The sequence below is a fragment of the Salmo salar genome, unplaced genomic scaffold, assembly GCF_905237065.1.
Source record: "Salmo salar unplaced genomic scaffold, Ssal_v3.1, whole genome shotgun sequence".
NCBI lineage: Eukaryota > Metazoa > Chordata > Actinopteri > Salmoniformes > Salmonidae > Salmo > Salmo salar.
The window spans coordinates 57,501-84,656 of NW_025548519.1; the positions used below are offsets into that span (position 1 = coordinate 57,501).

The following is a 27,156-nucleotide window of genomic DNA, read 5'->3' on the forward strand; positions in this document are numbered from 1 at the left end:
ATGTCCATACAGCTCTGTCTCTCTCTCTCCATCTGTAGGTAGGGGAGAAGAATGTCCATACAGCTCTGTCTCTGTGTGTGTGTGTGTGTGTGTGTAGGTAGGGGAGAAGAATGTCCATACAGCTCTGTCTCTCTCTCTCCATCTGTAGGTAGGGGAGAAGAATGTCCATACAGCTCTGTCTCTCTCTCTCCATCTGTAGGTAGGGTAGAAGAATGTCCATACAGCTCTGTCTCACTCTCTCCATCTGTAGGTAGGGGAGAAGAATGTCCATACAGCTCTGTCTCACTCTCTCCATCTGTAGGTAGGGGAGAAGAATGTCCATACAGCTCTGTCTCTCTCTCTCCATCTGTAGGTAGGGGAGAAGAATGTCCATACAGCTCTGTCTCTCTCTCTCCATCTGTAGGTAGGGGAGAAGAATGTCCATACAGCTCTGTCTCTCTCTCCACCTGTAGGTAGGGGAGAAGAATGTCCATACAGCTCTGTCTCTCTCTCTCCATCTGTAGGTAGGGGAGAAGAATGTCCATACAGCTCTGTCTCTCTCTCTCCACCTGTAGGTAGGGGAGAAGAATGTCCATACAGCTCTCTCTCTCTCTCTCTCCATCTGTAGGTAGGGGAGAAGAATGTCCATACAGCTCTGTCTCTCTCTCTCCATCTGTAGGTAGGGGAGAAGAATGTCCATACAGCTCTGTCTCACTCTCTCCATCTGTAGGTAGGGGAGAAGAATGTCCATACAGCTCTGTCTCTCTCTCCATCTGTAGGTAGGGGAGAAGAATGTCCATACAGCTCTGTCTCTCTCTCTCCATCTGTAGGTAGGGGAGAAGAATGTCCATACAGCTCTGTCTCTCTCTCCATCTGTAGGTAGGGGAGAAGAATGTCCATACAGCTCTGTCTCTGTGTGTGTGTGTGTGTGTGTGTGTAGGTAGGGGAGAAGAATGTCCATACAGCTCTGTCTCTCTCTCTCCATCTGTAGGTAGGGGAGAAGAATGTCCATACAGCTCTGTCTCTCTCTCCATCTGTAGGTAGGGGAGAAGAATGTCCATACAGCTCTGTCTCTCTCTCTCCATCTGTAGGTAGGGGAGAAGAATGTCCATACAGCTCTGTCTCTCTCTCTCCATCTGTAGGTAGGGGAGAAGAATGTCCATACAGCTCTGTCTCTCTCTCTCCATCTGTAGGTAGGGGAGAAGAATGTCCATACAGCTCTGTCTCTCTCTCTCCATCTGTAGGTAGGGGAGAAGAATGTCCATACAGCTCTGTCTCACTCTCTCCATCTGTAGGTAGGGGAGAAGAATGTCCATACAGCTCTCTCTCTCTCTCCACCTGTAGGTAGGGGAGAAGAATGTCCATACAGCTCTCTCTCTCTCTCCATCTGTAGGTAGGGGAGAAGAATGTCCATACAGCTCTGTCTCTCTGTGTGTGTGTGTGTGTGTGTGTAGGTAGGGGAGAAGAATGTCCATACAGCTCTCTCTCTCTGTGTGTGTGTGTAGGTAGGGGAGAAGAATGTCCATACAGCTCTGTCTCTGGTTGGCTATGAGGCAGACCTGAGGAAGGCCATGGAGTACGTGTTTGGTTCTACGTTGGTGTGTGATACATTAGACAACGCCAAGCGAGTGGCCTTCGACAAGAGAGTCATGACCAAGACTGTTACTCTGGGGGGGGACGTCTTCGATCCTCAGGGGACGCTGAGCGGAGGTGAGACACACCACTCTGATCATCACCATGGAGACCGTTGCTGCTGCTTCATTTATGTTCTCTCTTCATTTCTACAATCCTCTCATTCTGTTCTGTTCTCTTCCTATTCCCTTTCTGTCTCTGTTGTCCTGTCTAAGGGTTATGTGTATCTCTCTAGGAGCCAGTCAGTCTGTGTTGTCCTGTCTAAGGGTTGTGTGTATCCCTCTAGGAGCCAGTCAGTCTGTGTTGTCCTGTCTAAGGGTTATGTGTATCCCTCTAGGAGCCAGTCAGTCTGTGTTGTCCTGTCTAAGGGTTGTGTGTATCCCTCTAGGAGCCAGTCAGTCTGTGTTGTCCTGTCTAAGGGTTGTGTGTGTATCCCTCTAGGAGCCAGTCAGTCTGTGTTGTCCTGTCTAAGGGTTGTGTGTATCCCTCTAGGAGCCAGTCAGTCTGTGTTGTCCTGTCTAAGGGTTGTGTGTATCCCTCTAGGAGCCAGTCAGTCTGTGTTGTCCTGTCTAAGGGTTATGTGTGTATCCCTCTAGGAGCCAGTCAGTCTGTGTTGTCCTGTCTAAGGGTTATGTGTGTATCCCTCTAGGAGCCAGTCAGTCTGTGTTGTCCTGTCTAAGGGTTATGTGTATCCCTCTAGGAGCCAGTCAGTCTGTGTTGTCCTGTCTAAGGGTTGTGTGTGTATCCCTCTAGGAGCCAGTCAGTCTGTGTTGTCCTGTCTAAGGGTTATGTGTGTATCCCTCTAGGAGTCAGTCAGTCTGTGTTGTCCTGTCTAAGGGTTGTGTGTGTATCCCTCTAGGAGCCAGTCAGTCTGTGTTGTCCTGTCTAAGGGTTGTGTGTATCCCTCTAGGAGCCAGTCAGTCTGTGTTGTCCTGTCTAAGGGTTATGTGTCTCCCTCTAGGAGCCAGTCAGTCTGTGTTGTCCTGTCTAAGGGTTATGTGTATCCCTCTAGGAGCCAGTCAGTCTGTGTTGTCCTGTCTAAGGGTTATGTGTCTCCCTCTAGGAGCCAGTCAGTCTGTGTTGTCCTGTCTAAGGGTTATGTGTATCCCTCTAGGAGTCAGTCAGTCTGTGTTGTCCTGTCTAAGGGTTATGTGTATCCCTCTAGGAGCCAGTCAGTCTGTGTTGTCCTGTCTAAGGGTTATGTGTATCTCTCTAGGAGCCAGTCAGTCTGTGTTGTCCTGTCTAAGGGTTATGTGTATCCCTCTAGGAGCCAGTCAGTCTGTGTTGTCCTGTCTAAGGGTTATGTGTCTGTGTTGTCCTGTCTAAGGGTTATGTGTATCTCTCTAGGAGCCAGTCAGTCTGTGTTGTCCTGTCTAAGGGTTGTGTGTATCCCTCTAGGAGCCAGTCAGTCTGTGTTGTCCTGTCTAAGGGTTATGTGTGTATCCCTCTAGGAGCCAGTCAGTCTGTGTTGTCCTGTCTAAGGGTTATGTGTCTCTGTTGTCCTGTCTAAGGGTTGTGTGTATCCCTCTAGGAGCCAGTCAGTCTGTGTTGTCCTGTCTAAGGGTTATGTGTATCCCTCTAGGAGCCAGTCAGTCTGTGTTGTCCTGTCTAAGGGTTATGTGTATCCCTCTAGGAGCCAGTCAGTCTGTGTTGTCCTGTCTAAGGGTTATGTGTGTATCCCTCTAGGAGCCAGTCAGTCTGTGTTGTCCTGTCTAAGGGTTATGTGTGTATCCCTCTAGGAGCCAGTCAGTCTGTGTTGTCCTGTCTAAGGGTTATGTGTATCCCTCTAGGAGCCAGTCAGTCTGTGTTGTCCTGTCTAAGGGTTGTGTGTGTATCCCTCTAGGAGCCAGTCAGTCTGTGTTGTCCTGTCTAAGGGTTATGTGTGTATCCCTCTAGGAGCCAGTCAGTCTGTGTTGTCCTGTCTAAGGGTTGTGTGTGTATCCCTCTAGGAGCCAGTCAGTCTGTGTTGTCCTGTCTAAGGGTTGTGTGTATCCCTCTAGGAGCCAGTCAGTCTGTGTTGTCCTGTCTAAGGGTTATGTGTCTCCCTCTAGGAGCCAGTCAGTCTGTGTTGTCCTGTCTAAGGGTTATGTGTATCCCTCTAGGAGCCAGTCAGTCTGTGTTGTCCTGTCTAAGGGTTATGTGTCTCCCTCTAGGAGCCAGTCAGTCTGTGTTGTCCTGTCTAAGGGTTATGTGTATCCCTCTAGGAGTCAGTCAGTCTGTGTTGTCCTGTCTAAGGGTTATGTGTATCCCTCTAGGAGCCAGTCAGTCTGTGTTGTCCTGTCTAAGGGTTATGTGTATCTCTCTAGGAGCCAGTCAGTCTGTGTTGTCCTGTCTAAGGGTTATGTGTATCCCTCTAGGAGCCAGTCAGTCTGTGTTGTCCTGTCTAAGGGTTATGTGTCTGTGTTGTCCTGTCTAAGGGTTATGTGTATCTCTCTAGGAGCCAGTCAGTCTGTGTTGTCCTGTCTAAGGGTTGTGTGTATCCCTCTAGGAGCCAGTCAGTCTGTGTTGTCCTGTCTAAGGGTTATGTGTGTATCCCTCTAGGAGCCAGTCAGTCTGTGTTGTCCTGTCTAAGGGTTATGTGTCTCTGTTGTCCTGTCTAAGGGTTGTGTGTATCCCTCTAGGAGCCAGTCAGTCTGTGTTGTCCTGTCTAAGGGTTATGTGTATCCCTCTAGGAGCCAGTCAGTCTGTGTTGTCCTGTCTAAGGGTTATGTGTATCCCTCTAGGAGTCAGTCAGTCTGTGTTGTCCTGTCTAAGGGTTATGTGTATCCCTCTAGGAGCCAGTCAGTCTGTGTTGTCCTGTCTAAGGGTTGTGTGTATCCCTCTAGGAGCCAGTCAGTCTGTGTTGTCCTGTCTAAGGGTTATGTGTATCCCTCTAGGAGCCAGTCAGTCTGTGTTGTCCTGTCTAAGGGTTGTGTGTGTATCCCTCTAGGAGTCAGTCAGTCTGTGTTGTCCTGTCTAAGGGTTATGTGTATCCCTCTAGGAGCCAGTCAGTCTGTGTTGTCCTGTCTAAGGGTTATGTGTGTATCCCTCTAGGAGCCAGTCAGTCTGTGTTGTCCTGTCTAAGGGTTATGTGTATCCCTCTAGGAGCCAGTCAGTCTGTGTTGTCCTGTCTAAGGGTTATGTGTATCCCTCTAGGAGCCAGTCAGTCTGTGTTGTCCTGTCTAAGGGTTATGTGTATCCCTCTAGGAGCCAGTCAGTCTGTGTTGTCCTGTCTAAGGGTTGTGTGTATCCCTCTAGGAGCCAGTCAGTCTGTGTTGTCCTGTCTAAGGGTTATGTGTATCCCTCTAGGAGCCAGTCAGTCTGTGTTGTCCTGTCTAAGGGTTATGTGTATCCCTCTAGGAGTCAGTCAGTCTGTGTTGTCCTGTCTAAGGGTTATGTGTATCCCTCTAGGAGCCAGTCAGTCTGTGTTGTCCTGTCTAAGGGTTATGTGTATCCCTCTAGGAGCCAGTCAGTCTGTGTTGTCCTGTCTAAGGGTTATGTGTATCCCTCTAGGAGCCAGTCAGTCTGTGTTGTCCTGTCTAAGGGTTATGTGTATCCCTCTAGGAGCCAGTCAGTCTGTGTTGTCCTGTCTAAGGGTTATGTGTATCCCTCTAGGAGCCAGTCAGTCTGTGTTGTCCTGTCTAAGGGTTATGTGTATCCCTCTAGGAGCCAGTCAGTCTGTGTTGTCCTGTCTAAGGGTTGTGTGTGTCCCTCTAGGAGCCAGTCAGTCTGTGTTGTCCTGTCTAAGGGTTATGTGTATCCCTCTAGGAGCCAGTCAGTCTGTGTTGTCCTGTCTAAGGGTTATGTGTATCCCTCTAGGAGCCAGTCAGTCTGTGTTGTCCTGTCTAAGGGTTGTGTGTGTGTCCCTCTAGGAGCCAGTCAGTCTGTGTTGTCCTGTCTAAGGGTTATGTGTATCCCTCTAGGAGCCAGTCAGTCTGTGTTGTCCTGTCTAAGGGTTATGTGTATCCCTCTAGGAGCCAGTCAGTCTGTGTTGTCCTGTCTAAGGGTTGTGTGTATCCCTCTAGGAGCCAGTCAGTCTGTGTTGTCCTGTCTAAGGGTTATGTGTGTATCCCTCTAGGAGCCAGTCAGTCTGTGTTGTCCTGTCTAAGGGTTGTGTGTGTATCCCTCTAGGAGCCAGTCAGTCTGTGTTGTCCTGTCTAAGGGTTATGTGTGTATCCCTCTAGGAGCCAGTCAGTCTGTGTTGTCCTGTCTAAGGGTTGTGTGTGTGTCCCTCTAGGAGCCAGTCAGTCTGTGTTGTCCTGTCTAAGGGTTGTGTGTGTATCCCTCTAGGAGTCAGTCAGTCTGTGTTGTCCTGTCTAAGGGTTATGTGTATCCCTCTAGGAGTCAGTCAGTCTGTGTTGTCCTGTCTAAGGGTTGTGTGTGTATCCCTCTAGGAGCCAGTCAGTCTGTGTTGTCCTGTCTAAGGGTTATGTGTATCTCTCTAGGAGCCAGTCAGTCTGTGTTGTCCTGTCTAAGGGTTATGTGTATCCCTCTAGGAGCCAGTCAGTCTGTGTTGTCCTGTCTAAGGGTTATGTGTATCCCTCTAGGAGTCAGTCAGTCTGTGTTGTCCTGTCTAAGGGTTATGTGTGTATCCCTCTAGGAGCCAGTCAGTCTGTGTTGTCCTGTCTAAGGGTTGTGTGTCTGTGTTGTCCTGTCTAAGGGTTATGTGTATCCCTCTAGGAGCCAGTCAGTCTGTGTTGTCCTGTCTAAGGGTTATGTGTATCCCTCTAGGAGTCAGTCAGTCTGTGTTGTCCTGTCTAAGGGTTATGTGTATCCCTCTAGGAGCCAGTCAGTCTGTGTTGTCCTGTCTAAGGGTTATGTGTGTATCCCTCTAGGAGCCAGTCAGTCTGTGTTGTCCTGTCTAAGGGTTGTGTGTCTGTGTTGTCCTGTCTAAGGGTTATGTGTATCCCTCTAGGAGCCAGTCAGTCTGTGTTGTCCTGTCTAAGGGTTATGTGTATCCCTCTAGGAGCCAGTCAGTCTGTGTTGTCCTGTCTAAGGGTTATGTGTGTATCCCTCTAGGAGCCAGTCAGTCTGTGTTGTCCTGTCTAAGGGTTATGTGTATCCCTCTAGGAGCCAGTCAGTCTGTGTTGTCCTGTCTAAGGGTTGTGTGTATCCCTCTAGGAGCCAGTCAGTCTGTGTTGTCCTGTCTAAGGGTTATGTGTGTATCCCTCTAGGAGCCAGTCAGTCTGTGTTGTCCTGTCTAAGGGTTATGTGTATCCCTCTAGGAGTCAGTCAGTCTGTGTTGTCCTGTCTAAGGGTTGTGTGTATCCCTCTAGGAGCCAGTCAGTCTGTGTTGTCCTGTCTAAGGGTTATGTGTGTATCCCTCTAGGAGCCAGTCAGTCTGTGTTGTCCTGTCTAAGGGTTGTGTGTGTATCCCTCTAGGAGCCAGTCAGTCTGTGTTGTCCTGTCTAAGGGTTATGTGTGTATCCCTCTAGGAGCCAGTCAGTCTGTGTTGTCCTGTCTAAGGGTTATGTGTATCCCTCTAGGAGCCAGTCAGTCTGTGTTGTCCTGTCTAAGGGTTGTGTGTATCCCTCTAGGAGCCAGTCAGTCTGTGTTGTCCTGTCTAAGGGTTGTGTGTATCCCTCTAGGAGCCAGTCAGTCTGTGTTGTCCTGTCTAAGGGTTATGTGTATCCCTCTAGGAGTCAGTCAGTCTGTGTTGTCCTGTCTAAGGGTTGTGTGTATCCCTCTAGGAGCCAGTCAGTCTGTGTTGTCCTGTCTAAGGGTTATGTGTATCCCTCTAGGAGCCAGTCAGTCTGTGTTGTCCTGTCTAAGGGTTATGTGTATCCCTCTAGGAGCCAGTCAGTCTGTGTTGTCCTGTCTAAGGGTTGTGTGTATCCCTCTAGGAGCCAGTCAGTCTGTGTTGTCCTGTCTAAGGGTTGTGTGTATCCCTCTAGGAGCCAGTCAGTCTGTGTTGTCCTGTCTAAGGGTTATGTGTATCCCTCTAGGAGCCAGTCAGTCTGTGTTGTCCTGTCTAAGGGTTGTGTGTGTCCCTCTAGGAGCCAGTCAGTCTGTGTTGTCCTGTCTAAGGGTTATGTGTATCCCTCTAGGAGCCAGTCAGTCTGTGTTGTCCTGTCTAAGGGTTGTGTGTATCCCTCTAGGAGCCAGTCAGTCTGTGTTGTCCTGTCTAAGGGTTATGTGTGTATCCCTCTAGGAGCCAGTCAGTCTGTGTTGTCCTGTCTAAGGGTTGTGTGTATCCCTCTAGGAGCCAGTCAGTCTGTGTTGTCCTGTCTAAGGGTTGTGTGTATCTCCCTCTAGGAGCCAGTCAGTCTGTGTTGTCCTGTCTAAGGGTTGTGTGTGTATCCCTCTAGGAGCCAGTCAGTCTGTGTTGTCCTGTCTAAGGGTTGTGTGTGTATCCCTCTAGGAGTCAGTCAGTCTGTGTTGTCCTGTCTAAGGGTTATGTGTATCCCTCTAGGAGCCAGTCAGTCTGTGTTGTCCTGTCTAAGGGTTGTGTGTATCCCTCTAGGAGCCAGTCAGTCTGTGTTGTCCTGTCTAAGGGTTGTGTGTATCCCTCTAGGAGCCAGTCAGTCTGTGTTGTCCTGTCTAAGGGTTATGTGTGTATCCCTCTAGGAGCCAGTCAGTCTGTGTTGTCCTGTCTAAGGGTTATGTGTGTATCCCTCTAGGTGCCAGTCAGTCTGTGTTGTCCTGTCTAAGGGTTGTGTGTGTATCCCTCTAGGAGCCAGTCAGTCTGTGTTGTCCTGTCTAAGGGTTATGTGTATCCCTCTAGGAGCCAGTCAGTCTGTGTTGTCCTGTCTAAGGGTTGTGTGTATCCCTCTAGGAGTCAGTCAGTCTGTGTTGTCCTGTCTAAGGGTTATGTGTATCCCTCTAGGAGCCAGTCAGTCTGTGTTGTCCTGTCTAAGGGTTATGTGTATCCCTCTAGGAGTCAGTCAGTCTGTGTTGTCCTGTCTAAGGGTTATGTGTATCCCTCTAGGAGCCAGTCAGTCTGTGTTGTCCTGTCTAAGGGTTGTGTGTATCCCTCTAGGAGCCAGTCAGTCTGTGTTGTCCTGTCTAAGGGTTATGTGTATCCCTCTAGGAGCCAGTCAGTCTGTGTTGTCCTGTCTAAGGGTTATGTGTGTATCCCTCTAGGAGTCAGTCAGTCTGTGTTGTCCTGTCTAAGGGTTATGTGTATCCCTCTAGGAGTCAGTCAGTCTGTGTTGTCCTGTCTAAGGGTTATGTGTGTATCCCTCTAGGAGTCAGTCAGTCTGTGTTGTCCTGTCTAAGGGTTATGTGTATCCCTCTAGGAGTCAGTCAGTCTGTGTTGTCCTGTCTAAGGGTTGTGTGTGTATCCCTCTAGGAGTCAGTCAGTCTGTGTTGTCCTGTCTAAGGGTTATGTGTATCCCTCTAGGAGCCAGTCAGTCTGTGTTGTCCTGTCTAAGGGTTGTGTGTATCCCTCTAGGAGTCAGTCAGTCTGTGTTGTCCTGTCTAAGGGTTATGTGTATCCCTCTAGGAGCCAGTCAGTCTGTGTTGTCCTGTCTAAGGGTTGTGTGTGTATCCCTCTAGGAGCCAGTCAGTCTGTGTTGTCCTGTCTAAGGGTTGTGTGTATCCCTCTAGGAGCCAGTCAGTCTGTGTTGTCCTGTCTAAGGGTTGTGTGTGTATCCCTCTAGGAGCCAGTCAGTCTGTGTTGTCCTGTCTAAGGGTTATGTGTCTGTGTTGTCCTGTCTAAGGGTTATGTGTGTATCCCTCTAGGAGCCAGTCAGTCTGTGTTGTCCTGTCTAAGGGTTATGTGTATCCCTCTAGGAGCCAGTCAGTCTGTGTTGTCCTGTCTAAGGGTTATGTGTGTATCCCTCTAGGAGCCAGTCAGTCTGTGTTGTCCTGTCTAAGGGTTATGTGTATCCCTCTAGGAGCCAGTCAGTCTGTGTTGTCCTGTCTAAGGGTTATGTGTATCCCTCTAGGAGTCAGTCAGTCTGTGTTGTCCTGTCTAAGGGTTGTGTGTGTATCCCTCTAGGAGTCAGTCAGTCTGTGTTGTCCTGTCTAAGGGTTGTGTGTGTATCCCTCTAGGAGCCAGTCAGTCTGTGTTGTCCTGTCTAAGGGTTGTGTGTGTATCCCTCTAGGAGTCAGTCAGTCTGTGTTGTCCTGTCTAAGGGTTGTGTGTGTATCCCTCTAGGAGCCAGTCAGTCTGTGTTGTCCTGTCTAAGGGTTGTGTGTGTATCCCTCTAGGAGCCAGTCAGTCTGTGTTGTCCTGTCTAAGGGTTATGCGTATCCCTCTAGGAGCCAGTCAGTCTGTGTTGTCCTGTCTAAGGGTTATGTGTATCCCTCTAGGAGCCAGTCAGTCTGTGTTGTCCTGTCTAAGGGTTGTGTGTATCCCTCTAGGAGCCAGTCAGTCTGTGTTGTCCTGTCTAAGGGTTATGTGTATCCCTCTAGGAGCCAGTCAGTCTGTGTTGTCCTGTCTAAGGGTTATGTGTATCCCTCTAGGAGCCAGTCAGTCTGTGTTGTCCTGTCTAAGGGTTGTGTGTATCCCTCTAGGAGTCAGTCAGTCTGTGTTGTCCTGTCTAAGGGTTATGTGTCTGTGTTGTCCTGTCTAAGGGTTATGTGTGTATCCCTCTAGGAGCCAGTCAGTCTGTGTTGTCCTGTCTAAGGGTTATGTGTGTATCCCTCTAGGAGCCAGTCAGTCTGTGTTGTCCTGTCTAAGGGTTATGTGTCTGTGTTGTCCTGTCTAAGGGTTATGTGTGTATCCCTCTAGGAGCCAGTCAGTCTGTGTTGTCCTGTCTAAGGGTTGTGTGTATCCCTCTAGGAGCCAGTCAGTCTGTGTTGTCCTGTCTAAGGGTTATGTGTATCCCTCTAGGAGCCAGTCAGTCTGTGTTGTCCTGTCTAAGGGTTATGTGTGTATCCCTCTAGGAGCCAGTCAGTCTGTGTTGTCCTGTCTAAGGGTTATGTGTATCCCTCTAGGAGTCAGTCAGTCTGTGTTGTCCTGTCTAAGGGTTATGTGTATCCCTCTAGGAGCCAGTCAGTCTGTGTTGTCCTGTCTAAGGGTTATGTGTATCCCTCTAGGAGCCAGTCAGTCTGTGTTGTCCTGTCTAAGGGTTATGTGTGTATCCCTCTAGGAGCCAGTCAGTCTGTGTTGTCCTGTCTAAGGGTTGTGTGTATCCCTCTAGGAGCCAGTCAGTCTGTGTTGTCCTGTCTAAGGGTTATGTGTATCCCTCTAGGAGCCAGTCAGTCTGTGTTGTCCTGTCTAAGGGTTATGTGTATCCCTCTAGGAGCCAGTCAGTCTGTGTTGTCCTGTCTAAGGGTTATGTGTCTGTGTTGTCCTGTCTAAGGGTTATGTGTCTGTGTTGTCCTGTCTAAGGGTTATGTGTCTGTGTTGTCCTGTCTAAGGGTTATGTGTCTGTGTTGTCCTGTCTAAGGGTTATGTGTCTGTGTTGTCCTGTCTAAGGGTTATGTGTCTGTGTTGTCCTGTCTAAGGGTTATGTGTATCCCTCTAGGAGCCAGTCAGTCTGTGTTGTCCTGTCTAAGGGTTATGTGTCTGTGTTGTCCTGTCTAAGGGTTATGTGTATCCCTCTAGGAGCCAGTCAGTCTGTGTTGTCCTGTCTAAGGGTTGTGTGTGTATCCCTCTAGGAGTCAGTCAGTCTGTGTTGTCCTGTCTAAGGGTTATGTGTCTGTGTTGTCCTGTCTAAGGGTTGTGTGTCTCCCTCTAGGAGCCAGTCAGTCTGTGTTGTCCTGTCTAAGGGTTGTGTGTATCCCTCTAGGAGCCAGTCAGTCTGTGTTGTCCTGTCTAAGGGTTGTGTGTGTATCCCTCTAGGAGCCAGTCAGTCTGTGTTGTCCTGTCTAAGGGTTATGTGTGTCTCCCTCTAGGAGCCAGTCAGTCTGTGTTGTCCTGTCTAAGGGTTATGTGTATCCCTCTAGGAGTCAGTCAGTCTGTGTTGTCCTGTCTAAGGGTTATGTGTATCCCTCTAGGAGCCAGTCAGTCTGTGTTGTCCTGTCTAAGGGTTATGTGTCTGTGTTGTCCTGTCTAAGGGTTATGTGTGTATCCCTCTAGGAGCCAGTCAGTCTGTGTTGTCCTGTCTAAGGGTTATGTGTGTGTCCCTCTAGGACCCAGTCAGTCTGTGTTGTCCTGTCTAAGGGTTATGTGTATCCCTCTAGGAGCCAGTCAGTCTGTGTTGTCCTGTCTAAGGGTTGTGTGTATCCCTCTAGGAGCCAGTCAGTCTGTGTTGTCCTGTCTAAGGGTTATGTGTATCCCTCTAGGAGCCAGTCAGTCTGCGTTGTCCTGTCTAAGGGTTATGTGTGTCCCTCTAGGAGCCAGTCAGTCTGTGTTGTCCTGTCTAAGGGTTGTGTGTATCCCTCTAGGAGCCAGTCAGTCTGTGTTGTCCTGTCTAAGGGTTATGTGTCTGTGTTGTCCTGTCTAAGGGTTATGTGTATCCCTCTAGGAGCCAGTCAGTCTGTGTTGTCCTGTCTAAGGGTTGTGTGTGTCCCTCTAGGAGCCAGTCAGTCTGTGTTGTCCTGTCTAAGGGTTATGTGTATCCCTCTAGGAGTCAGTCAGTCTGTGTTGTCCTGTCTAAGGGTTGTGTGTATCCCTCTAGGAGCCAGTCAGTCTGTGTTGTCCTGTCTAAGGGTTATGTGTATCCCTCTAGGAGCCAGTCAGTCTGTGTTGTCCTGTCTAAGGGTTGTGTGTGTGTCCCTCTAGGACCCAGTCAGTCTGTGTTGTCCTGTCTAAGGGTTGTGTGTGTGTCCCTCTAGGACCCAGTCAGTCTGTGTTGTCCTGTCTAAGGGTTGTGTGTGTGTCCCTCTAGGAGCCAGTCAGTCTGTGTTGTCCTGTCTAAGGGTTATGTGTATCCCTCTAGGAGCCAGTCAGTCTGTGTTGTCCTGTCTAAGGGTTATGTGTATCCCTCTAGGAGCCAGTCAGTCTGTGTTGTCCTGTCTAAGGGTTATGTGTATCCCTCTAGGAGCCAGTCAGTCTGTGTTGTCCTGTCTAAGGGTTATGTGTATCCCTCTAGGAGCCAGTCAGTCTGTGTTGTCCTGTCTAAGGGTTATGTGTATCCCTCTAGGAGCCAGTCAGTCTGTGTTGTCCTGTCTAAGGGTTGTGTGTATCCCTCTAGGAGCCAGTCAGTCTGTGTTGTCCTGTCTAAGGGTTATGTGTATCCCTCTAGGAGCCAGTCAGTCTGTGTTGTCCTGTCTAAGGGTTGTGTGTATCCCTCTAGGAGCCAGTCAGTCTGTGTTGTCCTGTCTAAGGGTTATGTGTATCCCTCTAGGAGCCAGTCAGTCTGTGTTGTCCTGTCTAAGGGTTGTGTGTATCCCTCTAGGAGCCAGTCAGTCTGTGTTGTCCTGTCTAAGGGTTGTGTGTATCCCTCTAGGAGTCAGTCAGTCTGTGTTGTCCTGTCTAAGGGTTGTGTGTGTCCCTCTAGGAGCCAGTCAGTCTGTGTTGTCCTGTCTAAGGGTTATGTGTATCCCTCTAGGAGCCAGTCAGTCTGTGTTGTCCTGTCTAAGGGTTATGTGTATCCCTCTAGGAGTCAGTCAGTCTGTGTTGTCCTGTCTAAGGGTTATGTGTATCCCTCTAGGAGCCAGTCAGTCTGTGTTGTCCTGTCTAAGGGTTGTGTGTGTATCCCTCCTTCCCTCCTCTCTAATTTGGTGTTTATTTTCCGTCTCCCTGTAGGAGCCCGTTCCCAGTCAGCCTCAGTGTTGTCCATTCTCCAGGAGCTGAGAGAGGTTCAGGACAGTCTGTCAGCCACAGAGACGGCGCTACAGACCCTGGACAAAGAACTGGCTGGTCTCAAGGGGACTGCTGAGAGGGGTGTGTGTGGGTGTGTGTGTGTGTGGGGGGTGGTGTGTTGGTGTGTGTGTGTGTGTGTGTGTGTGTGTGTGTGTGTGTGTGTGTGTGTGTGTGTGTGTGTGGCCTGAAACATTTACTATGTAGCTTTAAGAGTTCAGCTAATTCAATATCTCTGAAACATTTCTGCATATATTCCCTCTCTCCCCCGTCCCTCCGCTCTCCCCCGTCTCTCCGCTCTCTACCCTCTACCTCCTCTCTCTCCTCTCCTCTCCTCTCTCTCTCTAGGTATCGTTTGTTAAAGCAGCAGTTAGACATTCTCCAGGTTAAACTCTACCCTCTCCTCTCTCTCTCTAGGTATCGTTTGTTAAAGCAGCAGTTAGACATTCTCCAGGTTAAACTCTACCCTCTCCTCTCTCTCTCTAGGTATCGTTTGTTAAAGCAGCAGTTAGACATTCTCCAGGTTAAACTCTCCTCTCCTCTCTCTCTCTAGGTATCGTTTGTTAAAGCAGCAGTTAGACATTCTCCAGGTTAAACTCTACCCTCTCCTCTCTCTCTCTAGGTATCGTTTGTTAAAGCAGCAGTTAGACATTCTCCAGGTTAAACTCTCCTCTCCTCTCTCTCTCTAGGTATCGTTTGTTAAAGCAGCAGTTAGACATTCTCCAGGTTAAACTCTACCCTCTCCTCTCCTCTCTCTAGGTATCGTTTGTTAAAGCAGCAGTTAGACATTCTCCAGGTTAAACTCTCCTCTCCTCTCTCTCTCTAGGTATCGTTTGTTAAAGCAGCAGTTAGACATTCTCCAGGTTAAACTCTACCCTCTCCTCTCTCTCTCTAGGTATCGTTTGTTAAAGCAGCAGTTAGACATTCTCCAGGTTAAACTCTACCCTCTCCTCTCTCTCTCTAGGTATCGTTTGTTAAAGCAGCAGTTAGACATTCTCCAGGTTAAACTCTCCTCTCCTCTCTCTCTCTAGGTATCGTTTGTTAAAGCAGCAGTTAGACATGAAGACAGGTTAAACTCTCCTCTCCTCTCTCTCTCTAGGTATCGTTTGTTAAAGCAGCAGTTAGACATTCTCCAGGTTAAACTCTCCTCTCCTCTCTCTCTCTAGGTATCGTTTGTTAAAGCAGCAGTTAGACATTCTCCAGGTTAAACTCTCCTCTCCTCTCTCTCTCTAGGTATCGTTTGTTAAAGCAGCAGTTAGACATTCTCCAGGTTAAACTCTCCTCTCCTCTCTCTCTCTAGGTATCGTTTGTTAAAGCAGCAGTTAGACATTCTCCAGGTTAAACTCTACCCTCTCCTCTCTCTCTCTAGGTATCGTTTGTTAAAGCAGCAGTTAGACATTCTCCAGGTTAAACTCTCCTCTCCTCTCTCTCTCTAGGTATCGTTTGTTAAAGCAGCAGTTAGACATTCTCCAGGTTAAACTCTACCCTCTCCTCTCTCTCTCTAGGTATCGTTTGTTAAAGCAGCAGTTAGACATTCTCCAGGTTAAACTCTCCTCTCCTCTCTCTCTCTAGGTATCGTTTGTTAAAGCAGCAGTTAGACATTCTCCAGGTTAAACTCTCCTCTCCTCTCTCTCTCTAGGTATCGTTTGTTAAAGCAGCAGTTAGACATTCTCCAGGTTAAACTCTCCTCTCCTCTCTCTCTCTAGGTATCGTTTGTTAAAGCAGCAGTTATACATTCTCCAGGTTAAACTCTACCCTCTCCTCTCTCTCTCTAGGTATCGTTTGTTAAAGCAGCAGTTAGACATTCTCCAGGTTAAACTCTACCCTCTCCTCTCTCTCTCTAGGTATCGTTTGTTAAAGCAGCAGTTAGACATTCTCCAGGTTAAACTCTACCCTCTCCTCTCTCTCTCTAGGTATCTTTTGTTAAAGCAGCAGTTAGACATTCTCCAGGTTAAACTCTCCTCTCCTCTCTCTCTCTAGGTATCGTTTGTTAAAGCAGCAGTTAGACATGAAGACAGGTTAAACTCTACCCTCTCCTCTCTCTCTCTAGGTATCGTTTGTTAAAGCAGCAGTTAGACATTCTCCAGGTTAAACTCTCCTCTCCTCTCTCTCTCTCTAGGTATCGTTTGTTAAAGCAGCAGTTAGACATTCTCCAGGTTAAACTCTACCCTCTCCTCTCTCTCTCTAGGTATCGTTTGTTAAAGCAGCAGTTAGACATTCTCCAGGTTAAACTCTCCTCTCCTCTCTCTCTCTAGGTATCGTTTGTTAAAGCAGCAGTTAGACATTCTCCAGGTTAAACTCTCCTCTCCTCTCTCTCTCTAGGTATCGTTTGTTAAAGCAGCAGTTAGACATTCTCCAGGTTAAACTCTACCCTCTCCTCTCTCTCTCTAGGTATCGTTTGTTAAAGCAGCAGTTAGACATTCTCCAGGTTAAACTCTACCCTCTCCTCTCTCTCTCTAGGTATCGTTTGTTAAAGCAGCAGTTAGACATTCTCCAGGTTAAACTCTCCCCTCTCCTCTCTCTCTCTAGGTATCGTTTGTTAAAGCAGCAGTTAGACATTCTCCAGGTTAAACTCTCCTCTCCTCTCTCTCTCTAGGTATCGTTTGTTAAAGCAGCAGTTAGACATTCTCCAGGTTAAACTCTCCTCTCCTCTCTCTCTCTAGGTATCGTTTGTTAAAGCAGCAGTTAGACATTCTCCAGGTTAAACTCTACCCTCTCCTCTCTCTCTCTAGGTATCGTTTGTTAAAGCAGCAGTTAGACATTCTCCAGGTTAAACTCTACCCTCTCCTCTCTCTCTCTAGGTATCGTTTGTTAAAGCAGCAGTTAGACATTCTCCAGGTTAAACTCTCCTCTCCTCTCTCTCTCTAGGTATCGTTTGTTAAAGCAGCAGTTAGACATTCTCCAGGTTAAACTCTACCCTCTCCTCTCTCTCTCTAGGTATCGTTTGTTAAAGCAGCAGTTAGACATTCTCCAGGTTAAACTCTCCTCTCCTCTCTCTCTCTAGGTATCGTTTGTTAAAGCAGCAGTTAGACATTCTCCAGGTTAAACTCTACCCTCTCCTCTCTCTCTAGGTATCGTTTGTTAAAGCAGCAGTTAGACATGAAGACAGAAGAGTTAGACATTCTCCAGGCTAAACTCCACCAGAGTTCCTTCCATAAACAACAGGAAGAACTGAAGATGTTACAGAAGACCATCGGTGAGTACACAGACAATGTTTTTCAACATATTTTTACTAGAAAGAGCTTGAAGCTGACGATTGATGGACTTGGTGATAAAACCTACAGCTGGTATTCCAGTGACAGGATGTGGGGTGGTTGTAACTGGGATAGAGAGGAGTACAACAAAGGCCTCAATGGTTCTTAGACTTCCTGGTATCTGGGAAATTAGGCCAGGGGTCAGGGGTTAAGACTTCCTGGTATCTGGGAAATTAGGCCAGGGGTCGGGGGTTAAGACTTCCTGGTATCTGGGAAATTAGGCCAGGGGTCGGGGGTTAAGACTTCCTGGTATCTGGGAAATTAGGCCAGGGGTCGGGGGTTAAGACTTCCTGGTATCTGGGAAATTAGGTCAGGGGTCGGGGGTTAAGACTTCCTGGTATCTGGGAAATTAGGCCAGGGGTCGGGGGTTAAGACTTCCTGGTATCTGGGAAATTAGGCCAGGGGTCGGGGGTTAAGACTTCCTGGTATCTGGGAAATTAGGCCAGGGGTCGGGGGTTAAGACTTCCTGGTATCTGGGAAATTAGGCCAGGGGTCGGGGGTTAAGACTTCCTGGTATCTGGGAAAACCAACACAGAAAAGATCCCACCATGTCGAACAAACACATTTATCCGTCGGCATTTTATAAAATTGTACTGAACTTCCTGTTTCCATCACAGCTGTCGTGATTATTCTAATTTTTTTAATACAGTATGACTTTACTCACATAAAGTGTGTGTGTGTTTTTCTCTCAGAGGAGTGTGAGGAGACCCTGCAGAGCAGTAACGAGGTCCAGAAGAAGGCAGAGGAGAAGTACAAGGTCAGATTATCCCCATGGGTCATATCTGGACCTATCAGTGGTCTCCGTTCAGGATCACATGACTTATTATCCCCATGGGTCATATCTGGACCTATCAGCTGTCTCCGTCCAGGATCACATGCTACCAGTATTTTGCAGCCCTACCCTGAGATAATGTATTCCATTTAGCAGACCTTTGTACCCCCATATATATATATATATATATATTACAGAGTTTAATTTGGTTGAAGTGCCTTGCTCATGGGCTCGGGTATTTAAACCAGCGTCCTTTCGGTTACTGGCCCAACGTTCTTAACCACTAGGCTACCTGGCGCCCATATAAAGCCATTTACTCATCCATGCATAATTATTATTATTTTCTATATGGATGGTCTCTGGGAACCCTCTGTCCTGGCTTTGTTGACATTGTGTTGTTAAACCTCTGTCCTGGCCTTGTTGACATTGTGTTGTTAAACCTCTGTCCTGGCTTTGTTGACATTGTGTTGTTAAACCTCTGTCCTGGCCTTGTTGACATTGTGTTGTTAAACCTCTGTCCTGGCCTTGTTGATATTGTTAAACCTCTGTCCTGGCCTTGTTGACATTGGGTTGTTAAACCTCTGTCCTGGCCTTGTTGATATTGTTAAACCTCTGTCCTGGCCTTGTTGACATTGGGGTGTTAAACCTCTGTCCTGGCCTTGTTGACATTGTGTTTTTAAACCTCTGTCCTGGCCTTGTTGACATTGTGTTGTTAAACCTCTGTCCTGGCTTTGTTGACATTGTGTTGTTAAACCTCTGTCCTGGCCTTGTTGATATTGTTAAACCTCTGTCCTGGCCTTGTTGATATTGTTAAACCTCTGTCCTGGCCTTGTTGATATTGTTAAACCTCTGTCCTGGCCTTGTTGATATTGTTAAACCTCTGTCCTGGCCTTGTTGATATTGTTAAACCTCTGTCCTGGCCTTGTTGATATTGTTAAACCTCTGTCCTGGCCTTGTTGATATTGTGTTGTTAAACCTCTGTCCTGGCCTTGTTGATATTGTGTTGTTAAACCTCTGTCCTGGCCTTGTTAAACCTCTGTCCTGGCCTTGTTGATATTGTGTTGTTAAACCTCTGTCCTGGCCTTGTTAAACCTCTGTCCTGGCCTTGTTGATATTGTGGTGTTAAACCTCTGTCCTGGCCTTGTTAAACCTCTGTCCTGGCCTTGTTAAACCTCTGTCCTGGCCTTGTCCACCAGGTGTTGGAGAACAAGATGAAGAATGCGGAGGCAGAGAGGGAGAAGGAACTGAAAGCTGCTCAACAGAAAGTCAACTCTGCTAAAACCAAGGCTGACGCGTTCAGTAAGAAACTGAAGGAGAGACAACAGGTGGAGTCACACACACACACACACACACACACACACACACACACACACACTCACACACACACACACACACTTACTTACTTACTTACTTGAATTTTGTGCCAACTATCCCCAAAACCGAAGACACCAGCACAATAACCCGGGCTACATTACCCAAGCGATAACCCGGGCAACATTACCCAAGCGATAACCCGGGCTACATTACCCAAGCAATAACATTATTCAAGACCCTCCACAGTGTACAAACAAGAGTAAAGGGGGCTTTGATTTGACGTGTGTGTGTGTGTGTGTGTGTGTGTGTGTGTGTGTGTGTGTGTGTGTGTGTGTGTGTGTGTGTGTGTGTGTGCAGGAGGCTGAGTCCCTAGTCCTAGAGTTGGAGGAGTTGAAGAGGGAGCAGGCTGGCTATGAACAACAGATCCTGGCAGTAGATGAAGCCATGAAGACTATCCAGGAACAGATAGACAACATGTCTACCACCGTGGCAGAGAACAAGGTACCGTTACATCCTGGTCCAATACTGTCAAATGTCCTCGACCTCATCGGTTGGCCCGGCCCGGGCGTCGACCTCATCGGTTGGCCCGGCCCGGGCGACTGGATTGTTGACATGAACTAGCTATATGTTTATATACTTTATCACTGACAACACTCTCTTCTCTATCTTCACATCCCTTCACTCCCCCACTCCGTTCTCGCTCTCATTCCTCAACCTCTCCCTCTCCTTCCTCAATCTCTCCTTCCTCAACCTCTCTCTCTCCTTCCTCTCGCTCTCCTTCCTCAACCTCTCCCTCTCCTTCCTCAATCTCTCCTTCCTCAATCTCTCCTTCCTCAACCTCTCCTCTCTCCTTCTTCAACCCCTCCCCTCTCTCTCCTTCCTCAACCTCTCTCTCTCCCCTCTCTCTCTCTCCTTCCTCAACCTCTCTCTCTCCTTCCTCAACCTCTCGCTCTCCTTCCTCAACCTCTCGCTCTCCTTCCTCAACCTCTCGCTCTCCTTCCTCAACCTCTCTCTCTCCTTCCTCAACCTCTCTCTCTCCTTCCTCAACCTCTCTCTCTCCTTCCTCAACCTCTCTCTCTCCTTCCTCAACCTCTCTCTCTCCTTCCTCAACCTCTCTCTCTCTCCTTCCTCAACCTCTCCTCTCTCCTTCCTCTCCTTCCTCAACCCCTCTCCTTCCTCAACCTCTCTCTCCCCTCTCTCTCCTTCCTCAACCTCTCTCCCCTCTCTCCTTCCTCAACCTCTCTCTCCCTCTCTCTCCTTCCTCAACCTCTCTCTCCCCTCTCTCTCTCCTTCCTCAACCTCTCTCTCCCCTCTCTCTCTCCTTCCTCAACCTCTCTCTCCCCTCTCTCTCTCCTTCCTCAACCTCTCTCTCCCCTCTCTCTCTCCTTCCTCAACCTCTCTCTCCCCTCTCTCTCTCCTTCCTCAACCTCTCTCTCCCCTCTCTCTCTCCTTCCTCAACCTCTCTCTCCCCTCTCTCTCTCCTTCCTCAACCTCTCTCTCCCCTCTCTCTCTCCTTCCTCAACCTCTCTCTCCCTCTCTCTCTCCTTCCTCAACCTCTCTCTCCCCTCTCTCTCTCCTTCCTCAACCTCTCTCTCCCCTCTCTCTCTCCTTCCTCAACCTCTCTCTCCCCTCTCTCTCTCCTTCCTCAACCTCTCTCTCCTCTCTCTCTCCTTCCTCAACCTCTCTCCCCTCTCTCTCTCCTTCCTCAACCTCTCTCTCCCCTCTCTCTCTCCTTCCTCAACCTCTCTCTCCTTCCTCAACCTCTCTCCTCTCTCTCTCCTTCCTCAACCTCTCTCTCCCTCTCTCTCTCCTTCCTCAACCTCTCTCTCCCTCTCTCTCTCCTTCCTCAACCTCTCTCTCCCTCTCTCTCTCCTTCCTCAACCTCTCTCTCCTTCCTCAAACTCTCTCCTTCCTCAACCTCTCTCTCCTTCCTCAACCTCTCTCCTTCCTCAACCTCTCTCCTTCCTCAACCTCTCTCTCCTTCCTCAACCTCTCTCTCTCCTTCCTCAACCTCTCCCTCCTTCCTCAACCTCTCTCTCCCCTCTCTCTCTCCTTCCTCAACCTCTCTCTCTCCTTCCTCAACCTCTCTCTCTCCTTCCTCAACCTCTCTCCCTCTCTCTCTCCTTCCTCAACCTCTCTCTCTCCTCTCTCTCTCTCTCTCTCTCCCCCCTCTCTCTGTCCTTCCTCAACCTCTCTCTCTCCTTCCTCAACCTCTCTCTCCCCTCTCTCTCTCCTTCCTCAACCTCTCTCTCTCTCCTCTCTCTCTCCTTCCTCAACCTCTCTCTCTCCTCAACCTCTCTCTCTCCTTCCTCAACCTCTCTCTCTCCTTCCTCAACCTCTCTCTCTCCCTCTCTCTCTCCTTCCTCAACCTCTCTCTCTCCTTCCTCAACCTCTCTCTCTCCTTCCTCAACCTCTCTCTCTCCTTCCTCAACCTCTCTCTCTCCTTCCTCAACCTCTCTCTCTCCTTCCTCAACCTCTCTCTCTCCTTCCTCAACCTCTCTCTCTCCTTCCTCAACCTCTCTCTCCCCTCCTCTCTCTCCTTCCTCAACCTCTCTCTCCCCTCCTCTCTCTCTCTCCTTCCTCAACCTCTCTCCCCCACCTGTCTCTCCTTCCTCAACCTCTCCCCCTCCCCTCTCTCTCTCCTTCCTCAACCTCTCTCTCTCCTTCCTCAACCTCTCTCTCTCCTTCCTCAACCTCTCTCTCTCCTCCTCTCTCTCTCTCCTTCCTCAACCTCTCTCCCCCCACCTGTCTCTCCTTCCTCAACCTCTCCCCCTCTTCTCTCTCTCTCCTTCCTCAACCTCTCTCCTCTCTCTCCTTCCTCAACCTCTCTCCCCTCTTCTCTCTCTCTCCTTCCTCAACCTCTCTCCTCTCTCTCCTTCCTCAACCTCTCTCCCCTCTTCTCTCTCTCTCCTTCCTCAACCTCTCTCCCCTCTTCTCTCTCTCTCCTTCCTCAACCTCTCTCTCTCCCTCTCTCTCCTTCCTCAACCTCTCTCTCTCCCCTCTCTCTCTCCTTCCTCAACCTCTCTCTCTCCCCTCTCTCTCTCCTTCCTCAACCTCTCTCTCTCCCCTCTCTCTCTCCTTCCTCAACCTCTCTCTCTCCCCTCTCTCTCTCCTTCCTCAACCTCTCTCTCTCCCCTCTCTCTCTCCTTCCTCAACCTCTCTCTCTCCCTCTCTCTCTCCTTCCTCAACCTCTCTCTCTCCCCTCTCTCTCTCCTTCCTCAACCTCTCTCTCTCTCCCCTCTCTCTCTCCTTCCTCAACCTCTCTCTCTCTCCTCTCTCTCTCCTTCCTCAACCTCTCTCTCCCCTCCTCGCTCTCTCTCCTTCCTCAACCTCTCTCTCCCCTCCTCTCTCTCTCTCCTTCCTCAACCTCTCTCTCCCCTCCTCTCTCTCTCTCCTTCCTCAACCTCTCCCCCTCCCCTCTCTCTCTCCAGGAGTCTGTGCGTAAGGCCCAGGAGGAGTTGACTAGACAGAAAGAGGTGATCGTATCCCAGGACAAAGAGATCAAGGTATGATTACTACATTATTGTCAGTAGTACTGGTGGTGTTGTTACCATGCTGCTCCTCATCATCATCATCGTAATGTTGTCGTGGAAACCATCTCGGACACGCAGAACTAGAATCCTTGATAAAAGCATCAGATGCTGGATTAAGTTCTGCTGGAGATGTAGGTGAAAAGATACTAATGAGATTAGCAAAGTCCCACCCAACCCCCCTAAACTGAAACTCTCTGCAAGTTGGACCAAATGTCCTCTATCCTTCCCAAATTCAGAAATCACCAGCACCTGCAAAGTCCTAATTTGTCCAGATGATCAGTGACACTAAATTGTTGTCCCGGTATAAAGTTCCTTGTTAGCAACATGGGAAAAGGTGTCAATTCAACAGCAGACTTAATATGGCTTCAGAACCGCAGACAGCGGCGACTATCCAACGATAATATTTATATTAGTGTTTCAGTATCACATGTCTTAGACTGATGGACTGTACCACCACCCCCACAATGGATCAGTCCACTCAGACAGGTGTCTTAGACTGATGGACTGTACCACCACCCCCACAATGGATCAGTCCACTCAGACAGGTGTCTTAGACTGATGGACTGTACCACCACCCCCACAATGGATCAGTCCACTCAGACAGGTGTCTTAGACTGATGGACTGTACCACCACCCCCACAATGGATCAGTCCACTCAGACAGGTGTCTTAGACTGATGGACTGTACCACCACCCCCACAATGGATCAGTCCACTCAGACAGGTGTCTTAGACTGATGGACTGTACCACCACCCCCACAATGGATCAGTCCACTCAGACAGGTGTCTTAGACTGATGGACTGTACCACCACCCCCACAATGGATCAGTCCACTCAGACAGGAGCCAATCAGACAGGTGTCTTAGACTGATGGACTGTACCACCACCCCCACAATGGATCAGTCCACTCAGACAGGTGTCTTAGACTGATGGACTGTACCACCACCCCCACAATGGATCAGTCCACTCAGACAGGTGTCTTAGACTGATGGACTGTACCACCACCCCCACAATGGATCAGTCCACTCAGACAGGTGTCTTAGACTGATGGACTGTACCACCACCCCCACAATGGATCAGTCCACTCAGACAGGTGTCTTAGACTGATGGACTGTACCACCACCCCCACAATGGATCAGTCCACTCAGACAGGTGTCTTAGACTGATGGACTGTACCACCACCCCCACAATGGATCAGTCCACTCAGACAGGTGTCTTAGACTGATGGACTGTACCACCACCCCCACAATGGATCAGTCCACTCAGACAGGTGTCTTAGACTGATGGACTGTACCACCACCCCCACAATGGATCAGTCCACTCAGACAGGTGTCTTAGACTGATGGACTGTACCACCACCCCCACAATGGATCAGTCCACTCAGACAGGAGCCAATCAGACAGGTGTCTTAGACTGATGGACTGTACCACCACCCCCACAATGGATCAGTCCACTCAGACAGGTGTCTTAGACTGATGGACTGTACCACCACCCCCACAATGGATCAGTCCACTCAGACAGGTGTCTTAGACTGATGGACTGTACCACCACCCCCACAATGGATCAGTCCACTCAGACAGGTGTCTTAGACTGATGGACTGTACCACCACCCCCACAATGGATCAGTCCACTCAGACAGGAGCCAATCAGACAGGTGTCTTAGACTGATGGACTGTACCACCACCCCCACAATGGATCAGTCCACTCAGACAGGTGTCTTAGACTGATGGACTGTACCACCACCCCCACAATGGATCAGTCCACTCAGACAGGTGTCTTAGACTGATGGACTGTACCACCACCCCCACAATGGATCAGTCCACTCAGACAGGAGCCAATCAGACAGGTGTCTTAGACTGATGGACTGTACCACCACCCCCACAATGGATCAGTCCACTCAGACAGGTGTCTTAGACTGATGGACTGTACCACCACCCCCACAATGGATCAGTCCACTCAGACAGGTGTCTTAGACTGATGGACTGTACCACCACCCCCACAATGGATCAGTCCACTCAGACAGGTGTCTTAGACTGATGGACTGTACCACCACCCCCACAATGGATCAGTCCACTCAGACAGGAGCCAATCAGACAGGTGTCTTAGACTGATGGACTGTACCACCACCCCCACAATGGATCAGTCCACTCAGACAGGTGTCTTAGACTGATGGACTGTACCACCACCCCCACAATGGATCAGTCCACTCAGACAGGTGTCTTAGACTGATGGACTGTACCACCACCCCCACAATGGATCAGTCCACTCAGACAGGTGTCTTAGACTGATGGACTGTACCATCCCCCCACGGCCTCCACAATGGATCAGTCCACTCAGACAGGTCTTGTGCACCATTTACATTTTTTTAAATACATTTGCGACTGCTAAACAAACAAACTAAATCTCTGTTGACCAACAGCCTATTGACCAAACAATCAACCAGTTCACTAAATGGGATCAGCCCTAGGTGTCACTCAGCCTAATATTGCGCGAGACATTTTTCCAAGCATTTAAACGCTGAAACTATCTACAAGTGAATTAAAGAGTATCCTACATCCAGAAATGAAAATGGAGGCCCTAGAGACGCTACAATACCAGTTGTTACGTGCATCTGTCCATGAGAGATTATTATAACCTAGGATCAGATCACTTTCTAAACATATCTGTTCTACCCAATGAGCTACTTTGACGATGTAATTTCATGTTCCATGCCAACAAAGGTGTGTGTGTGTGTGTGTGTGTGTGTGTGTGTGTGTGTGTGTGTGTGTGTGTGTGTGTGTGTGTGTGTGTGTGTATTCCAGGGTAAGAGTACAGAAGCTAACCATATGAGAGAGAAAACCAATGAGTCTCAGCTGAAGATTAAAGAGTTGGAACACAACATCAGCAAACACCGTAAAGACAGTCAGGATGCTGCTGCTAAGGTACAGTTACTGATCAACAAACACCGTAAAGACAGTCAGGACGCTGCTGCTAAGGTACAGTTACTGATCAACAAACACCGTAAAGACAGTCAGGACGCTGCTGCTAAGGTACAGTTACTGATCAACAAACACCGTAAAGACAGTCAGGACGCTGCTGCTAAGGTACAGTTACTGATCAACAAACACCGTAAAGACAGTCAGGATGTTGCTGCTAAGGTACAGTTACTGATCAACAAACACCGTAAAGACAGTCAGGATGCTGCTGCTAAGGTACAGTTACTGATCAACAAACACCGTAAAGACAGTCAAGACGCTGCTGCTAAGGTACAGTTACTGATCAACAAACACCGTAAAGACAGTCAGGATGCTGCTGCTAAGGTACAGTTACTGATCAACAAACACCGTAAAGACAGTCAGGATGTTGCTGCTAAGGTACAGTTACTGATCAACAAACACCGTAAAGACAGTCAGGATGCTGCTGCTAAGGTACAGTTACTGATCAACAAACACCGTAAAGACAGTCAGGATGCTGCTGCTAAGGTACAGTTACTGATCAACAAACACCGTAAAGACAGTCAGGACGCTGCTGCTAAGATACAGTTACTGATCAACAAACACCGTACAGACAGTCAGGATGCTGCTGCTAAGGTACAGTTACTGATCAACAAACACCGTACAGACAGTCAGGACGCTGCTGCTAAGGTACAGTTACTGATCAACAAACACCGTAAAGACAGTCAGGACGCTGCTGCTAAGGTACAGTTACTGATCAACAAACACCGTAAAGACAGTCAGGACGCTGCTGCTAAGGTACAGTTACTGATCAACAAACACCGTAAAGACAGTCAGGATGTTGCTGCTAAGGTACAGTTACTGATCAACAAACACCGTACAGACAGTCAGGACGCTGCTGCTAAGGTACAGTTACTGATCAACAAACACCGTAAAGACAGTCAGGACGCTGCTGCTAAGGTACAGTTACTGATCAACAAACACCGTAAAGACAGTCAGGATGCTGCTGCTAAGGTACAGTTACTGATCAACAAACACCGTAAAGACAGTCAGGATGCTGCTGCTAAGGTACAGTTACTGATCAACAAACACCGTAAAGACAGTCAGGACGCTGCTGCTAAGGTACAGTTACTGATCAACAAACACCGTACAGACAGTCAGGACGCTGCTGCTAAGGTACAGTTACTGATCAACAAACACCGTAAAGACAGTCAGGATGCTGCTGCTAAGGTACAGTTACTGATCAACAAACACCGTACAGACAGTCAGGACGCTGCTGCTAAGGTACAGTTACTGATCAACAAACACCGTAAAGACAGTCAGGATGCTGCTGCTAAGGTACAGTTACTGATCAACAAACACCGTACAGACAGTCAGGATGCTGCTGCTAAGGTACAGTTACTGATCAACAAACACCGTAAAGACAGTCAGGACGCTGCTGCTAAGGTACAGTTACTGATCAACAAACACCGTAAAGACAGTCAGGATGCTGCTGCTAAGGTACAGTTACTGATCAACAAACACCGTAAAGACAGTCAGGACGCTGCTGCTAAGGTACAGTTACTGATCAACAAACACCGTAAAGACAGTCAGGATGCTGCTGCTAAGGTACAGTTACTGATCAACAAACACCGTACAGACAGTCAGGACGCTGCTGCTAAGGTACAGTTACTGATCAACAAACACCGTAAAGACAGTCAGGACGCTGCTGCTAAGGTACAGTTACTGATCAACAAACACCGTACAGACAGTCAGGACGCTGCTGCTAAGGTACAGTTACTGATCAACAAACACCGTAAAGACAGTCAGGATGCTGCTGCTAAGGTACAGTTACTGATCAACAAACACCGTAAAGACAGTCAGGACGCTGCTGCTAAGGTACAGTTACTGATCAACAAACACCGTACAGACAGTCAGGACGCTGCTGCTAAGGTACAGTTACTGATCAACTCTGCTTTCTAATCTCCATTTGATCTGTCGTCTCCTAATCTCTTTATGTTCATATTCTGTCTGTTTCTATCGATCTGTTTGTCTCTTCAAAGGAGATCACTAAATCACAGCACTAAATGGGATCTAGTCTTCTGAGTGAGCTTCCTCCTTCTGTTAGAGGAACATGAGAGTTGTTCC

At 48.6% G+C, this 27,156-nt stretch overlaps 1 protein-coding gene across 1 annotated transcript in view; it reads left to right on the plus strand.

Annotated features, from left to right (window-relative positions):
* The window catches only part of LOC106596099 (structural maintenance of chromosomes protein 2), a 52,243-nt gene extending 25,166 nt beyond the window's left edge, over nt 1-27,077 (plus strand). Inside the window, exons 15-22 of the mRNA XM_045712474.1 lie at nt 1,485-1,689; nt 13,172-13,307; nt 16,297-16,421; nt 17,172-17,236; nt 18,448-18,576; nt 18,923-19,066; nt 21,997-22,071; nt 24,898-27,077. Coding sequence (XP_045568430.1) covers nt 1,485-1,689; nt 13,172-13,307; nt 16,297-16,421; nt 17,172-17,236; nt 18,448-18,576; nt 18,923-19,066; nt 21,997-22,071; nt 24,898-26,991 — 2,973 coding nt within the window. The 3' untranslated portion in view covers nt 26,992-27,077. The remainder of the gene's footprint in view (nt 1-1,484; nt 1,690-13,171; nt 13,308-16,296; nt 16,422-17,171; nt 17,237-18,447; nt 18,577-18,922; nt 19,067-21,996; nt 22,072-24,897) is intronic.
* The last annotated feature ends 79 nt before the right edge of the window (nt 27,078-27,156 follow it).